This window comes from Protopterus annectens, chromosome 3.part0 (genome assembly GCF_019279795.1).
Source record: "Protopterus annectens isolate FY-2018-M chromosome 3.part0, PAN1.0, whole genome shotgun sequence".
Lineage (NCBI taxonomy): Eukaryota > Metazoa > Chordata > Ceratodontiformes > Protopteridae > Protopterus > Protopterus annectens.
In genome coordinates, this window is record NC_056731.1 from 325,499,995 (window position 1) to 325,519,000 (window position 19,006).

The window sequence follows — 19,006 nt, forward strand, 5'->3', positions numbered from 1 at the left end:
CCCCTCCAGACAAGAGACCCAGAGTGGAGGAAGATTCTCCCTCTTCTGAACAGGGCTCCATTTTCTCAGAACATTCTGATGTAGAGGAGCACACGTACTCCCCTTATGAAGATTCGGATGCAGAACAGTCCATTCCTTCTGTATCTCCCCCAGAGGATTTCTCTTTTGGGGAAACCTTGCACACCTTGAGGGAGCACTTCCATTGGGAAGGCCAAGACTTTTCTGATTCCAAGAAAAGGCTTAGGGAATTTCTTTTGTTACCTCAACACAGACCTCTGGCTATACCTCCTGTCTTGGACATACTTGATGTTTACTCGGAGGCTTGTCTTAATCCGGATTCCCTGCCTCCTGCCCCAGTCAAACCTGATAGGTACTACAGAGTTCCTAACTCTCACCAATTTCTTTTCAAAAGCCATAATGCTGACCCTGAAACCATTTCTCAAGGCCCCAAGGGAATGAAGGCCTCTACTGCCAAGAATCCACTACCTTCCGAAAGAGAATCTTGATCCTTAGAAAGGTGGGGAAAAAAGGTATACACCTCGGCCACCCTAGCCATGAGGGCCTTAAATTGTCAGTTCCATATGCTTAAATACCAGCAGTTTCTGTTATCTCAATTAAGAAATAAAATGTCTCAACCTGAACAACCAGATTTGAAGGAATTGCAGGATATGATGCATAGTGCAGAACAAGTGGGTAAACACACCTTACAATGTGGCTATGATGCCTTAGAGGCCTCAAGTAGAGCTGCTGTTACAGGTTCAGTCATTCGTAGACATGCCTGGCTTAGGGAACAAAGCTTGCCTGATCATGTTAAAGCTAAACTACTAGATGCTCCTTTACAAAAGGATGTACTATTTGGTACTAATGCTGAGGAGATACTACGGAAAATGGAAGAAAAAGCTAAATCTATGCAAACTGTCAAGGCTTTTCTACAGGTACAACCACCTCGCTTTAGCAGAAATTGGCCTTCTAAAACTGGTCCTTTCCAGCCATGGACAAGCCCCAAAGAGGTAGATACAGGCACAAGGGGCAGAGGACAATCTCAAGGATCATATAGAGGCAGACAATGGCAAACTCCAGCACCAAGAGGTGGCGAAGACAGTGCACAACAATACAGAAAACAAACCCAATGACTTCCTCCTTTTCATGCCAAGCAAGTCTCAGCTGGCAGCTCCCTTGGGAGGAAAGCTGGCATTATTTACAAGAAATTGGCATATTATCACAACAGACAAATGGATCCTGGACATTATAAACAGAGGCTACAGATTTCATTTTCACACTCTTCCAAAAATGAGAGGCATGCCAAACCTGCCACACAATCAAAGGGCAGAGGCACAAATACAAATTTCAAAACTCATGGGCATGAAAGCTATTCAAGAGGTACCTACTCATGTACAAGGTCAAGGTTTTTATTCCAGACTATTTCTGGTACCAAGGAAAGGAACCGACTGGAGACCCATTTTGGACTTATCCATCCTAAATACATTTCTACTCGTACCAAAATTCAAGATGCTGACATTACAGCAGCTTCTTCCCATGCTGGGCAAGGGGTTTTGGCTAGTAACATTGGACCTCAAGGAGGCATACCTGCATGTCACAGCTGCAGAAGATACCTCAGATTTCTTGCAGGTTCAATCCACTATCAATTCTCTGCATTGCCCTTTGGCTTATCTACTGCGCCCAGAGTATTCACGAAATGCCTGGCATCAGTAATTGCCTACTGCAGACTTCAAGGGATACAAATTTACCCTTATTTGGACGACTGACTGATCCAAGCGGACAGCAAGCACAAACTTTTGGAACATCTGGCTTATGCAATACGGTTACTGAATTCTCTGGGATACACAATCAACAAAGAGAAATCCAGGCTAACACCATCTCAGAAAATAACTTTCTTGGGTGCCAACTTGGACACAAACACCCAGATGGCCTTCCTTACGCCAGAAAAACAGGGGCAACTAACTCAGTACTTCAAAATACTAGCAAATTGTACCAGGCTTACTGCAAGGAAAATCCTGCAGGCTCTGGGCTTCATGGCATCTTGCATTCTTTTAATCCCATGTGCAAAGTTGCATATGAGAAAACTTCAATGGTACCTAAAAAACCTATGGTCTCAGCACAGCCACAACTTGGAAACAATAATACCAATAATTCCATGTTTGCAAAAGGAATTTTTATGGTGGGCCCAAGCATGTCGAACAAACACAGGTCTCCCATTCTGCAAGCCTCAAGCAAATCAAGTCATCACAATAGATGCCTCATTTTACACCTGGGGGGGCGCACATGACAGACAGGTGCATTCAGGGCAAATGGTCCCAAAAGGAAAAGCACCTTCACATCAATCAAAAAGAAATGCTAGCAGTGATAAATGCAATTACAGCATTCAAGGACCTCCTGCATCCAGGACAATTATTGATAAGAACAGACAACACCACAGTAATGTGGTACATAAACAAGGAGGAACACATTCATATCCCCTGTGCAGACTAGCCATGACACTTTGGAACTTGGCTCTGGAATGGCAAATCGAACTTCAAGCACAGTACTTGCCAGGTTTGGAAAACACACTGGCAGACAGTCTAAGCAGAAGTATGACAGATCCGCATGAATGGAAGTTGCATCCTCAGGTGTTTACAAAGATAATCCAAGCGTGGGGAAGGCCAGACATAGATCTCTTCGCCTCCCACAGGAATCATCAATTGGAAAAGTTTTGTTCAAGGACCTTCCATCCAAAGGCCTGGAGAGTGGACGCCCTTTCATTCAGTTGGACAGCATGGACAGTGTACGCTTTCCCACCTCTGCCTCTTCTGCCCAAGGTGCTCTTGAAAGCAAGAGCAGACAGACCGAAAATGATACTGATTGCTCCAGACTGGCCAAGACAGCACTGGTACCCACTCCTGAGGAGCCTAACACATACTCCTCCCTGGCCTCTACCTCTAATGCCTCTTCTGCTGACTCAGCACAGCTACAAAACTCTTCACAGTCAGCTGAAAACACTCAATCTCGCTGCATGGAAAATTCCTTAACACCACAACAGATCCCACTCCCCAAAGAGGTGCAGGACATCATTCTGGAGGCCAGAAGGCCATCTACTAGAAAGGCCTACTCCGCAAAATGGAAACGGTTTTGCTCCTGGAATGAGAAAAAAGGCCAGGATCCTAGAAAACTAAATTTGCCTCGGTATTACAGTATCTAGCGAGCTGCTGAGCAGTGGGCTTTCCTTTTCCTCCATAAAAATCCATGCCTCAGCCATTTCTGCAGAATTCAACACAGATCCACCGTTATTCGCTCACCCACTTTTAAGACAGTTCCTCAGAGGGGCTAAGAATATAAGACCACCAAGGAAACAACCAGTGCCAGCCTGGGATCTTAATTACATTCTAGAAAAATTAACATTGCCTCCCTTTGAACCAGCTGCCTCAACAGATTTGCAATATTTGTCCTGGAAAACAGCTTTCCTTCTGGCCATTACCTCAGCTCGTAGGGTTTCGGAACTACAAGCCCTCATGGCTGTGCAGCCCTTTCTCATCTTCCATCAGGACAGGGTTTCCCTTCGAACCAATCCGTCATTTATGCCTAAAGTGGTATCCAGGGTAGCTTTGAATCAAGCCATACACTTACCTACCTTTTACCCCAATCCTCAAAACAAAGGGGAAAGGCTGCTACATTCCTTAGACATCCATAGACAGCTACATTATTATTTGGACAGAACAAAGCCTTTCAGGAAATCAGAACAACTTTTTGTATCCTATGCTGTAGGAGCTCAAGGGAAGCCTGTTACCAAACAGACAATTTCAAAATGGATAGGCCACTGCATACGATTTTGTTACTCCTATCATGGGAAATCTGTCCCTACAGGCATCAGATCCCACTCCACCAGGGCCACAGCTACCTCTACAGCCTTCCTCAGAGGAGTTCCTACCAAAGATATTTTGGAGGCAGCCACTTTGAGTTCTGTGCATACCTTCACAAAACACTACCACCTGCCTTTATATTCCACAACTAGAGAAGGCTTTGCCACTGCTGTGTTGCAGGGCATTCTGGCTCATCCCAGTTCCACCTAGTGCCTACCACCCTGTGATTAGCTTTGGGATTCTACCCGTATGTGATTACTGCAGCTGTATGCACGATGAACATAGTACAGTTTTGTACCTACCATAAATGTAGATGTTCGAGTGCTAATACAGCTGCAGTACAGGTTTCCCTCCCTCCTTCCCCTCTTGGTAAAGGACTAGTGGCTAACACCTCCTCATACAACCTAATTTGGGTTATCCTCCTATGGTGTATTTGCTTGCAACTACTGTTTTTTGATTACATTGCATTGCTTGAATATATTTTTATATATAATTTATGTATTGCCTTCCTTCTGGGGGCACCTGACATCTGGGGCAAGAAAGACTGAAGAATATGGCGTCGGCTGTGTCTTATATACCCCTGTCGCACTGATGTCAGGAAAGAAAGCGGTAACAACTGACGCCAGACCTAGACTTTGGAATTCGGCCGAAGACTTACTCAGCAAAATGGAAAAGATTTCTCATTTGGAACACAACAAAAGGCTTAGATGTGACAGTGGCGAGCATGGCGCACATTCTGGAATACTTAGCAGAATTGTTCCACAATGGCCTGTCCCATTCTTCCATTAAGATTCATGCCTCAGCAATTTCAGCAGAATACAATGTTGATCCACCTATCTTCTCGCATCCTCTCCTCAGGCAATTTCTGAGAGGAATCAAAAACCTCAATCCTCCAAGGAAACCACCTTTACCTACTTGGGATCTCAACTTTGTGCTGGAGAAACTAACACTTCCTCCCTTTGAACCAGCCGCATCGGCGGATCTACAGTTTCTGTCCTGGAAAACTGCATTCCTTCTGGCCATAACTTCAGCAAGAAGAGTATCTGAGTTGCAAGCTTTAATGGCAGTACAGCCATTTCTTATCTTCCATCGGGACAGAGTTTCATTGAGAACCAATCCTACTTTATGCCAAAGGTGGTATCTAGGGTATCCTTGAACCAAACTATTCACTTGCCTACATTCTTCCCAAATCCACAAAATAAAGGGGAAAAACTTCTACACACTCTGGATATACACAGACAACTACGCTACTACTTGGACAGAACTAAAAGTTACAGAAAGACTGACCAACTCCTTGTAGCATATGCTGCTGGGGTACAAGGAAAAGCAATTTCCAAACAGACAATTTCAAAGTGGATAGGAAATTGCATTCGATTTTGTTACTCCTTTCATGGAAAGACTGTTCCTGCAAACATTAGGCCTCATTCCACGAGGGCCACAGCCACCACTACAGCCTTCCTAAAAGGGGTGGCTACCAAGGACATTTTAGAAGCTGCTACATGGAGCTCCGTGCATACATTTGCCAAACATTACAATTTACCTTTATACTCCAGATCCAGAGCAGGTTTTGCTACAGCAGTCCTGCAGGGTATCTTAACTACACCATCCCTTTCTTAGTACCTCCTCCCTCAGATTGGCTATGGTATTCTACCTATATGTTATGACTGCAGATGCATCCTTGAAGGACATAGTACAGTTTTGTACCTACCATAAATGTAGATGTCCGATAGGTATGCATCTGCAGTCTGGTTTACCCTCCCTCCTTCCCCTCTGTGGTATTCCTAGGGTGCTTACCCCTCCATTAGCTAGCTGGGGGATCTATTATGGTGCATTTGTTTGTATATATATATGTATATATTTTGAAAAATGTTTGGAATTTATTGCATTCCTCCAAATTTGGCCTTCCTAGAGGGCACCTGGCATCTGGGGCAAGAAACACTGAGGAAAATGGTGTCGGCTGATGCTTTTATTCCCCAGACGCTCTGACGTCGGGGAAAGTGCGACATCAGCCGAGGCCAGACCCAGACTTTGGAACTGGCTGATCAAGGGCTGCCTGAGGCAGGACAACCCATATGTTATGACTGCAGATGCATACCTATCGGACATCTACATTTATGGTAGGTACAAAACTGTACTTTTTGAGCCCTCCATTTTCATACTGATGATGTACTACATTAGCAAACGGGGTCAGAGGGGACGGATCAGCAAAGCTACTGTATCCAGACGATGTGGTATTACAGGCCAGTTCTGAACAAGCACTTCAGCAAATGATAGGGGGATTTAATGCGTAACTGATGGCACATATAACGGTTGTAATGGCAGGAAATGGGTAAAATCAAAAGCTGCGAATTGAGATAGAATCGAAAGTAGTGAAACAGATTAACAGCTTCATATAGCTGGTGGTGGTGGCTAAGGAGAAGGGAAGTCTGTGCAAGGAGGTAAAAGCTAGAATCAGAGGGGCTGCAGCCAGCTGGCACAAGAGTGTCAGTGGTAGTGCAACACAGTCGAAAGCCAAAGAAGCTGAAGAGTAAGGTGTATAAAACAGTGGTGGTATAGCACTAACCTGCTCAGTGAGGGCAGAGCAGTTGAAGCTAAAGATGGAGTGTCTGAGATGGGAGGAAGGATGCACAGTGTGTGACATAAGAAATGAGGATATCTGAATAGAAGACCAACTAGCCCCAATTGCAGAGGGGGTCAATGAACCAATTATGGTGGTTCAGGCGCATGTGCAGGAAAACAGAAGATAATCTGGTAAAGACAATTTAGGGCAGACAGGAAGAAGAAAGAAAGACAGGAAGAAGTGAACTCTTCTGAACTTCATCAAACTGTGTCTTGTATATATAAAAATGTAATGATTAGTTACAAATACAGCAGTGTGCTAACTTCTTGTAATTCATGTAATTACTATATTTCTTTATAATTTTTATTTGTTCAAAGTTTGTGCAACTCTGTAACTGGAGCTTTTCTCCCTGGGCCTCCACTGAAAATGTTTTTTTTTTTTTTTTTTTTTTTTGACCCAGTCAGACCTTCCCAGTAAACAAATGTCAAATAAATAAGAGGACATGAAGGCATCCAGCAAAAAAAATAGATGGATTGTGAGAGAGAAGGCCCGCAACATGACTGTTGAAGGTGGAGTGCGGCACTGAATTGAGAGAGAGAGAGGCAGTTGACACAACAGCCTTGGGGAGGGGGCAGTTTGATGATGAGGAAGAAGGCACGATGTGCAAGATTGGAGATGGAATGGTGGTATGCTGGAGATAGCTAAGACAGTGCGGCAGTGCCCCATCTAAGTTGACAGAAGCAACCTGTAAAAAGCAATAGAACACCATAATGGGTTACATAATGGGTAAGTGAGAGCATCATTAGAGAGAGCACACAACTGACCCTTACAGCATGCCAGCTACTTCACCATTGTTTTGAGGGTGGAGTTTAGCATAATGGTTAAGGTGTTTACCCGACATAAAAGTATAGGGTTTGATTCACACCATTGATGGGAAATTGACTAGGCTTATAGTGACCCACAAAGGCAGCTAGCCTAATTAACTACCTATGTATCTTTGAAGAGGAGATAAGGATGTCCAACAAAGAAATGGATGAGTTATACGAGTGAAAACCTGTGGCAATCGGGCATAACTGTTAAAGAAAGGAGAGTGGCACTGAATTGAATGTTGTTGACACCATGAACCCAGCAGAAAATGGTAAAAGGCTGGGTTGATGGTGTGTCAGAACTGTCTCTCGTTCAGTCCATTCATTACTTTGTATTCCTTTCCTGGGTCATATTACAAGAAAGAGAGGGGTTTTTACTTCTGGAGTATGAATCATCTTTGAAGTGTGGGCCAATTTTTTTTAACTTTCCTTCACTCCAGCTAGGGAGGATTGAGAGTTGCCATACAAATGCTGTCAGAGTGGATTGCCAGCTGTATGGTATTCTATCAATGTTAAGCTAATGACCTTTTAGGTAATGCTGTCAAGGGTCACTCAGCCGTGTAGGCTGCTGCTCATGAATTGCCTTTTGATCGAATAAACCAACAAAACTGCTATAACTGTGTGTGCGCGCGTGTATGTATGTATACACACACACACACACACACACATATATATATATATATATATATCACACACACGCACACGTGTGAGCCTTTTATAATATATACACATGCATACATGGCTTTAAACAAATGTGACCTTTTAGGCCGTTGTGAGGTTGCTTTTACATTAAATGACATTAACACTGGCAGAAGGAGATGTATTATCTGTCTCATTTGTACGTGTTTGTGTGTGTTGGTATATGTGTGTGTTGGTATATGTGTGCGTGTGTGTGTATATATATATATATATATATATATATATATATATATATATATCAAATATGTATGTATGCGTGTGCATGTGGTTACAGCATTTTTTTTGTTTGTTGGCTTGTTTGGTCAAAAGGCAGTTGATTTGTTTTGTCAAACTAGCTTTGATTGAGCGGTATGGTACTGGTACTGCTTTTGCTGTGTTTTAGTATGAGATTGTGTAATAGTGGGGTAAGGGAGTTTCAGTTTTCCCCCAGTGTTGTGTGATCTTGGAGTTGGCGTATTTAAGTGTCTGGGGCTATGGGAGTCCAGGGAGTCTTGCTGTTCTGCAAAAAAGTGATTTTTCTCATTTGTTTTCGACCATTTGTTTTGTCATTTTTTTCATTTGCTGATGTGTCAGAGATGAGAAGTATTATACTCGCACATACATGTAATATGAATTCTGTCCACCACCACCCCCCATCTTCCCTGCAGACTTAAAATTTGATGGCAAATTAGCACCCAGCACTTCTTCAGTAAGAAAAACTCTTCCCTCATATCATTAATGAAATCTATCCCAGCTTGTTTGCATTTTATAATCTTTTTCTCCACGTCGTTCTTTCTTAATGTTGCTGTCTCACAACCCACATTAAATATTTTATCTACACAAACCATGGCCCCCACATCCCTATTGGTCTTAAGATTAAAGGTTGCACAAACCCTGTACCTATGGTTATAAGCCACATTCTCTGTCTGTTAATCATCTCCGGTGTAACATATGGGACTGACCTTCAGAGGTCAATTATTATCTTTAGTCTATCCATGAATCATAGTTGTGCAGTTTTTATTTCTGAAAAGGTCAAGGTATATGCACCCAGTAAGGTCAAGGTATATGCACCCAGTGTGTCAGCAGTTGTCTTGATGTTGCAGGCTGATTACACACAGACATCTAACTCTTCTGCCATTCATTACTTTCTTCTGCTTTAACTCAGATCTTGACCCTAATGCATGACTGTGAAAAGTCCATGCATTCAGTGCATAGACATTGATCTTATAAGTTGCCATCAGATTGCCATTCAAAGTCCTGTACTGCCTTGTGGAGGAGCATAAAATTCAAGTGCCAGTTTTTCAGCCTCACCACTTGCAAATATTTGAGAGAGAGAGAGAGAGAGAGAGAGAGAGAGAGAAAGTTGTTGGGCAAACTTCACTGACTGGTTAGTGGTGGTTGAAAGATGCTTATGCAAGAAGGTTCCCTTGCATCTCAAGGTCTCATATGGAGCATTGTTAACCACAGAGATTGTGAAGTTAGGCCTTGCCCCAGCCATTCTGAATGCTTTTGTGATCTCTACATTCCTTCAGCTAATGAGATTGAGCTTACAAGACAGCCTGTAGTTTTGTGAATGGTGAGAGACCCAGAGGATGTACACTTTTAAGTCCCTCCTTGGGGGACGGGGGTGTTTTGGGGGGTATGCACTACCCATGCCTAAGAAGAATGGCCAAAACTCTTGGCCAGTGCTCTTATCTAGAGAAGTAGTCTGTTGAATCATCTAGTCAGTGCATTTCTGTTTTGAGACTGGATCTTTTTTGCTGAACCATGACTGGTGGATAGGATGGACCTAGTCATTGCCTTATTCAAGGGGTGGGGGGGTCCCGTCATACTTCAGCTGTCAAGGTAAAAATGTATCCGTTTACCTTCATACCTATTTGTAGTGATGCTATGCCTATGTTTGTAAAAGGTCTCCCACATCTTTGTCTTTTGAGTCCATACGTCTTAGTATGTAAACTAACACTTTGTTCATTCTGCTTTGTGCCCGATAGTCTGAAGTCAAGTTTAACACTTAAGAATGTTTATTGTTGTTGGTTATGATTCTTTACAGCTGCTGCTCACTGCAGAGTATCCCTTAGAGTGGAGTATGGCAGGTGAGCGTTATATTACTTTATCAAATTACCCCTCTGGAGTGAATATTTGTTTACATTCTATCTCTCCCCATGTTGTCCTGTTACACACTTTTAAGTATTACAGTTTGCTAAAGTATACTTGTCGGGTTTGTTGCATCTTTCAAGTGTTGCTTGCCCATTGCCTGAGAGGGAATTGCGGTATCCCAGTGCAACATCATATTTGTGGCCATACGGATTTTTTTTTATTTGTATGCCCTAGCCTTTTCCCCACACAACCTTCCACTGTGCAGTGATTTAAGGCTGTTGTGTCTGGGATTGTGTAGTGCGTGTTTTCAGTGTTTTTCAAACGCTGAATGCATAGCCAGGTATCACCACAAAGCCTGTCATCTCTGCTTATGACCCCACATTTCAACTACTAGACTAGCTAAATGGTAATGTACTACTTGCTTTCCTATTCTCCCAGTTGGCTGTACAAGTGCCAAGCTCAGTAGCTGAATCATAGGTAGTAGACATCTTTAAACAACTGCCAAAGTACAGCTTTTAAGAAGAAGTTCTAGCTGTTAACCACTGCAGAGGGCTCTCTCAAAGATCAACTGATTTTGTGAGTGTATACAGTTACCCATTTTGCTCTTGGAAGGTTAATTCAGAAGGTAATACAGGGATGCTGGAAGAAAATAATGCTAAGGGAGATGATTTAACTTGAAATCTGATTGCATTGTTTAATAGAATGAAGATGGGAAATGCATTATTTCAGTTACTTGTCTTTTTATTTTTCAGGAATTCTAGTTGCACTACTAGTACCATACAGAAGGTGCTGAAAGAAGAACCTCTGATTGACTATTTTGATGTCCAAGACTGAGTGCTTCACATTGCAGTATGCCTTCTGTTTGTTTTTAAGACATGAGCACAGACATTGAGACTATGGATGCTCACAGTGAGCAGTAGAATTCCCTCAGTTTGAAGGAATCGCTGATGTAGTGGTGTAATGCAGTATTTCCTACAATGTTAAAAAACTGGCATGCGATGTAAAAAAATTTCATTAAAGCACATACTGGTAGCCTGCCAGCTGTTGCTCTATTCAGCTTAGCAAATCTTTTAACACCAGCAAAAATATAGCGCCTATTAACGTTCTTAAATGCAACAGAATCCTGGTGTGACGTTACTGGGATAAAGTAGAGAGACAAAAGAAAAGGACAAAGTGCACATTACTATTCCCACCCCACTCACTCCCGTTACCACGTTTGCTAGTGAATTAGTTTTTTCCCACTCATGTTTCAGACTTTCCTTTAAAGATAATGATTTTTATTACATGTATGCACTGAGTCTTCTACAGGAGTATTTCAAACAGTAGTTCATTACTCTCTGAACTCCTCCTAGCTGTAGATGGAGCCCTTAGTATGTCTCGTTAGAAAGGGCTTTTGTTTTTTTGTTTTTTTTTTTTTGTTTTTTTGACATGGCTTGTGTTGGAAGACCCATAGGGAGCTTCTCCCCATTTTCTCTTTAGGTTGTTCCTACTACGTGTAGGTAGATATGTCGGACATGCTGTACTATCTTGACTTAGGTGTTCCTCAGTTATGTGAAGCTGTTTTTTAAAATTTCTTTTCACTAGATTCATCTGTGGACTGGTCCTGCTATTGCAGTCATGAATGTGCTTGCCAAGACAGGCGGGAAGAATTTAAGGTATATTTTAGGGTTGTTACAATGCTAAGATGTATGTTTTCTGTTCAGATGTGAAGGAAGCAACTCAAGTCAGATGATGGAAGACCATTCCAAAGGTCTGCAGCAGGAGATGAATCTCAAGTCTAAATAAGAATATGTTTGCCTCCAGTATCTCCATCTCTATTCTTCAGGGAATAGGGCTTCCTCTGTTACTGTCAGTAGCATCACTGTCATTCCCCCTTTTTTCTTCCACAATAATATAGATAAGAGCACCACAGGAACTTCTAAGCTGGTACTTCTTTCATCCCACTGTGGAGAGATGGTGGCCCCCAGTCACAAATATATTCTGGGTACATGAGGATTATTCCTTTCTGATCCAGATGTCTGTTGCTGACCTTCTCCTTCCATTGGGGCATCAAAGTGGTGACTTCTTTGTTCCACCAAAGTTATCACGATATTTCTGTGAAACACTATCATTCGACAGTTTAGATCTTTATATCCCATCATTAAAGGCTTTATCGGTGACTGTCCTGGAGCCTTTAAGGTTGGAGCGTGATCCAGTCCTGAGAACCCTCTCAGTTCAGTTCCAGGCTGTTAAGTGCTGTAGTTAAGAAACAGAGACCGCATGCCCAGGAGGCATACTCAAAAATGGAAGACTGAGGTAGCTAGATTAGGTAGTCTTTACCACTTCTTCAGGAAAAAGATGTGAAATGGAGGGGCAGCTCTAGATATCTTCCCAGTGGGGTCCGCTAGTGTCCTGCCATTCGTATACGGTTCCTGGTTTTCCTGGGTCTCCACCTAACGATGTAGATATTGAATGCGTCTGTCAAGTTCATTAGGGGAGGTGATGCATATTTTATATATGGTCAAAGACAAAGTCAGGCTCACCCTGCTGAAATGTTTAGGTCAGAGCCTCCACCTAAAGTGACACCATACATGCAGCCTGCCCTGAAGCAGACCCTTAAAGCTGTTTTCAAGGCCATGAAAAAAGTTCTGCCACTTTGTCATAGGATCACTGATTATTTGCAACATAAAGTGCTGTCTTTCTTAGTAAAGCACCCTGTGTTACTCTGACAGTCTCTAAAGTTGCACAGTACAGAGACAAGTTGGAGTGGTGCTCGGTGATCTGCCTAATAACCAGGAGTCCTGGAGGTCAGAAAACTGGTTGGGAAGATGGTCGTCATCCTCCTGTACTTTCACAGGGAAAATGGGCCACATGAAGTACTCTTCCCATGTGCTCAAGGAGATATTACCAACTGTGGGGAGTCCTTGAGGATGCATGAGAGCACTTCCAGGGGATGGCAGAGCAGCTTAACTATAAGCAGTAATTTAGCTCTCCTGACAGTGTATGACTTGACAGACATGTAGGGCTCACACTGTAGTGATAAATTAAATGGCATACTGGTGTGCAGTTTACAAGGTTTACGCAGTAAATTGGTATGCTTTTGTGGGATCATACCTTTTGCCCAAGTAGTAACACAAGAGCTAGTTGATGTATAGTATCTTGAATTAAAACTACTGTTGAGCTGAGTCACTCAAACGAAAGGCAGTTTTATTTCCACTTAGTCCCAGGAAAAAGAATTCCAGCAAGCTGAATTGGCATATGGAGGCAAAGCCATGACTGTGAGACTGTTAGAATTCCATTAGCAGCTGTAGCACTTGACAGAGCTGGTGGGGGAGGATGGGTGTACCCAAACTAGTGGGGAGGGCAGGGCAGATCAAGATGCATACTATCTCACAGTCCAGGTGAGGAGAGTTGTCATTATGTAGCCATCGCTTTAATAAACATTTGGTCCACTGAGGCATCATGTGTTGGTAGCCCACTTTAGTAAGCACATGGGCCTGTGGTTTCACTGGGCAGGTGGTGGTGCCAACAGTGGTGAGAGGATAGCTTGTCTTCCTACCCAGGGGTTGGCATTAGGTTATTTCAATGTCTTGTAGATACCAGCAAGAGGACAAGCAGCTTTTAATGGCTCCTTGAATGACAGCATCTTCCACACCCCACCACCACGTACACACACACACACTTGCTTATCTCTCTGGCTCTGGGGACTGTGCACCATGGAGAGACAAATGGGCTCAAATTCAGTTGGGAGAGGCTTGATGTTCAACTGGAAAATGGAGAAAAATAACTATAGAAAAAAAAGGATTCAGGAAACTGCGTATTTTTCATGTCTCTCAAGGTCCTCCTACTTCATTTTAATTAACAAAATAATCACTCCTTTAGTAGAAGACTCACAGTGGTTTCCAAACCTATGTTTGTAGTTGGAGAGTGTTTATGATCATATTGTGGCCTTAGGACTAGAGTTCTAACTGTCAGAAGAGAACCAGTGCAATACCAGAAAGTTCTGAAATCATGAATGCATGGGGTCTACCACAGAGTTGTGGTTTCTTTCATTGTTTGGGAAAAAAAACACATTCTTGACCAGGTCTGTTTCCACTCCTGACCAAAGGTGCTGCCCTTTTGCAAAGTAGAATTGCAGTGGAGAGGATCCCATTGCTGAGACATGCTTTTTCTTTTTGGTGCAAGAGCAGATGGGGTGAATGAGTCAGTCAGTCCACCCCATGTTAAACCTTTAGAGTTCTAAACATTTTTTTGAATTAATAAAAGTTCAAAATGTTAACCATTCAGTCTTGCCACACACCAGTCCAGATGATTGGTTTTGCACTATAAAACTCCAAAATGCTCATTTCCACATCATGATTCACCCCATTTATTGGCAGCTTTTGAGGTTCATATTGAGCGAGAACACAAACTTTGTTTCACTTGTTTTTGATCATCTTCATCTGGAGTCTGTCTGGTGCTTGGCTGTAATTGCAGTGAATTTGCAGAAGGAATGAATCTTCCCTTATCTGGGCAACTGGTTAATTTCTGTTGCCATCAGTAATGCTGTTCTTTGGGAGCTCAGAGGCCACTTTTACTTTGAGTCTGGAGCTTTTGTTTGTTTCTGGACAAGTCTTGTCTGAGTACTTCATAGCAGAGCCATTTCTTAACTTGATGCTGTGTTCCACCTGAGCTACTTGATATCAAGTTTGAGAAGGTGTTAGCCCACTTTATAAAACATTGTGTTAGTCAGGAACCTTACATGGGAAGACTGTTGGGACAGTCATCCTATTAGCCTCAGGCATGTTAGAAAATCACATCAAGAACAAGAGCTTAAAGGCCAAGGTCTCAGTGCTAACTTCAAGGCAAGTCCAATTTCCAGCCTGTCCCCTACCCCTTCATTGGCAAGCTTTCATTCAACCAGTGAGGCTTTGATCCCAATACCTTCTTGGTAAAAGATCTTGCTTGTGAGGGAACTGTGCATTTGGCTGCAACCTAGGGAAGCATCTTTGAGGTTCTTGTGCCTCCTTGCATATTGATAGTAAGCTGGAGCCTTTTGGTGGTTAGAGTCAAGTCCTCAGGTCATGGGTACTTAGGATGCCTATAAGTCTACATGAACTAACAAACCTTGTTAATTGAGAATCCATCTGGTTATCCTACACTATCGCTTTCATTTCTGGTCCTGAACGTCAAGCAGATGTTTGCCTCGTCAAACCTTGAGCCCATATGTGCGGGAGCACACCATTAAGGGCTTTGTATTGAACTAGTGCGGGACCCAGACCTGTTGTGTCTACTTTAGGTGGTGTGTGTAGTCCAACACCTTTATTACATTAACCCCCCCCCCTTCCCCGAAAAAAAATATCTTTTGTGGACTCAGCAGCTCTTAAGACCACTCTGAGTTGACAGTGTAATAAGTCTGCCTTTATCTGCATTTCCACTGGATGGCCACATCTTTGAAGATGCCCTCTGGCTGATGAAGGTTAATGTTGATTGACTTCTGGATTAATCCCAAAAGAAGTGCCCAACAGTGAGTTTTAGGTATGAAATATGAGGAGCTGCGAGTCATTCTCTGGAGCCAGTCATCAAATATGCTATCAGAACAGTCTGGAGACAGCCTGATTCTTAATCAGTAACTTGCTAAAAAAGCGGATGCCTTTAACAAGCCACTGCCTGAGTGGACAGATTTCCTCAGCCTGAAGAACCTTCACAAGTGGTTGATGAATGTCAATATGGTCACATTTGGCCAAATTCTTGCTCATTGGTCCTTCTCCAAAGGAGGTGTCACTGACTGTTCACTGTTTAAGTAGAGCTCTTTAGAATGGTCTGTATTCTACTGCTGAAGTAGACTGTATCCAGTGTCAATTCTGCCTAGGAGATCATGGTCTTGGCCTGCTTATTGAGGATATATTTAATAGTCCAGGCTCGGACCCTGATGTGTCTTTTGGGTTTAATGGCTGCTTCAGGTCTTTGATTGCATTTGCACACCTGTAGGTTCAGGCATTTCAATGGACTTTTAGGGTATCATTTGCTTTAGAACCAGCACACACTCACATGTCATGATCACCATTGTTATCAGACCCTAAATTGGTGGACTGTCTCCTGCATCTTCTAGTGAGCTTTCAGTTTTTACACCTGAATAGGTAAGAGATTTTGAAGATTTGCTGTTTCTTTTGTTGGAGGGGGAAATCCCACCATGGCTTCCACTTTATGCAGAGTTGTGTGCCCCCTCAGGGAGTGAGGACTTTGCATCTTCAGTTTGGATATCAAAACAGTGTGCCAGTCTGTGAACACCTTAGAGACGTTATTTCTTCCAGAGTCTCCCTGAATTGGTAAGGCAACCATTATGCCATAGGTTATCGTAAAAAGCACTGTGACGATACAAGTCATATTCTTTGCACAGAAAATAGTGTTTATTTGTCAAGGGACATCTTTCTCTCCCAATTTCACATTCCACACACACTAAACAAGCTAATGGATTCTTTGTACTGTGCCTCTTGCTTTCCTGTAGACATGTGGATTCAGAGACTGTACATAGTTATAATGTTCCAGAAGTTGGGGCACTTTAAAGGTTGACGAGCTTTCCACCTGGAGAATGTGGCTTTTATTTTTATTTTTCCTTCTTGGTTTGGCAGAGCAATGAGAAGTATCCGTGGATGTATTCTTTCCGTTCTGTTTAGTAGGCAGTTCTAGTAATACCGTCTCACTATTCCTGTGGACTCAAAGCTTTATCTGAAAGTTCAAGTAGGCATGCAGTCCAAGATATCCTGAAGGACCAAAGTTTTTTTTCATAAACCCTTGGTGGCTGAATAGGACATGATTTCATACTCTGAGGCCAAGACAGAGCTGTCCTACCATGTATTGGTGGCGAACAACAGGCTTCACCTGGAGGCGTGGCTTCTAATGTTGACCTCCTCATTTTGTAAGATTTAACAGTTGGGAAATCCCAGAGGTGATGAGGACTGCCAGGAAGCCTTTTGCATGTCTGACCTTATCTCTGCAGGTAAAATATTTTCATTTTGGTGGAATATACTGCCCTATATGGTCAGTCTGCATGTAGTAGACGTACCTGATACTCCTCTATGATCAAAGACTGGGTTATTCAGTAATTAAGGTGCATGTGTCCATCTGTTTCTGTGCATTGTTGCGTTGTCGGGGACAGAGTCCTATTCTAAACTCCTCTCTCTCCTTCTCCTTCTCACATACAGGAACCCATTCCTTGGTGTGACTTGACCTTCATAATAGGGTAGGTACACCTCACTGCCATTTGAGCTTATTAACTTTGCAGTGTTTAAGCTTTTTTATTAAAAACTCTACTTGTTGCCTTCAACCCCCTGTTCTCTTAGAGATTCATGCCCTTATGTGCATGGATCTTTACCTTCACTTTTGCAAGGGCAGGGTGTCCCTCAGTATGAGCCCACATTTTAAGACAGAAATGGTTTCACAGGTGTCACTGAGAGTCAACTTTCCAGTTTTCTTTGGAGCACAGGAAAATGGGAGAGAGCAATTCCAAATTTCCTGAACGTGTACAAGCAGCTCGTGTTATATGAAGGTTGGTACAGGAGTTTAGGAAGAGAAAACAGTTGTTTTTTCTGCTTTGCTGCAGGGAGGAAAGTTCTTGTAGTTGCCAAGCAGACCCTCTGCTGATGGTTTGCCATCTCTCCATTTGCAGATGTTGTGGTCAGAGTCCTCTGCACCAGATGAGTGGCTGCTTCATTGCTTACTTCAAGCATCTGTATTGCAGACGTTTGTGCTGTAGCTGCTTGAACTTGATATATACTACCTTAAACAAGCATTATTTTCTTGCCTGGGACTCAGAGGCAGGCTACTTTTAAGGATTAATTTTCCCAGGCCTCAGCTTGCTGAACTCCAGTTTAGTGTATTCCTGTGGATTCTTCCACACTGTTTTTATTGCATAGGATTCAGTCTAATCAGGGAGCCAGCAAGGATGATTTTCAACCTTGAGTGTATTAGATTCTTGATATATTTGTTGATCTACAAGAGCTCTTCCTTGATATCTCTGGATATCCTACCCCCATGGATGAGTGGTCCTCATAACTGGCATATACTGTTGGAATTCTCCTTAAGCTGGCTTTGTCTAGATTCTGAGATCCCTTTAATAATTTGGTGTTAGATCTGCACTATTGATTTACAGGACAGTGCTTTGTAGTTGGCAAAAGAGTAAACTGATGAGCTCTGTGGAGGGAGTATGCTGTAGAGTGCATAATATGTAGGTGTCCCCAAAGGGAGATTTGACTGGAAAAAAATGACAGATTCTTATTTCTGGAAAAAAGTAACCCCTAATTAAGGACCTCTTGTAGATGGACTTATTAAACTGATAACGCAAGAACGTGTTCTAATTTCTTCTCGGCATGCCTTTTGATCTTTGACTTCACACAAGCGAACACTTCCTATGAAGAGAAACTGCTCTGCAAAAAATGTACTGAGGACTCATGCTGCAGGTGGGAGGAAAATCTGTAGAGTAATGAATTGCTAGTTAAAGTGCTGTAGAAAATTTGGAGTTTATCTTTGTGGCATTTTGATTTCCATATCTGGAAAGTAGCTCCATAAAATTGGTATAAAGTATAAATTTTGTTTTGTGTGACTGACAATTAAAGCTGTTGACATTTCAGATTTTCTCTGTGTAGTTGTCTTCTTATATGAACGGTTATATGTGCACTGTAAACTGTATAGAAATCACTTCATAGGTAGGTACTATGCATTCAGTCCAGGATACCATTAAGGAACCTAACCCAAACCCACAGTTCCCCCAAAGTACTAGCTGGTTGAGTAACTTGTTCAAAGTCACTGAGTAGGCAAATGAAGGCTGAGGGAATCGAACATTGTAGTACAGGAAGTAGTTTAACAGCTCCTAGCTTTCTGGGGACTGAACCCAAGACCTTCCTTCTTTCCAGGAAACTTCTAAGTAAGTGGTAAGAAGTAAATTTTTAATATGTAGAGTAGAACTTTGACCTAAAATGCACGTGCATGTTTTT

General features: G+C 42.5%; 1 protein-coding gene across 1 annotated transcript in view; it reads left to right on the forward strand.

Annotated features, from left to right (window-relative positions):
* Nucleotides 1–18,642, forward strand: part of NFX1 (nuclear transcription factor, X-box binding 1) — a 1,622,551-nt gene extending 1,603,909 nt beyond the window's left edge. The window contains exon 25 of the mRNA XM_044065583.1: nt 10,808–18,642. Coding sequence (XP_043921518.1) covers nt 10,808–10,889 — 82 coding nt within the window. The 3' untranslated portion in view covers nt 10,890–18,642. The remainder of the gene's footprint in view (nt 1–10,807) is intronic.
* Nucleotides 18,643–19,006: the final 364 nt, after the last annotated feature.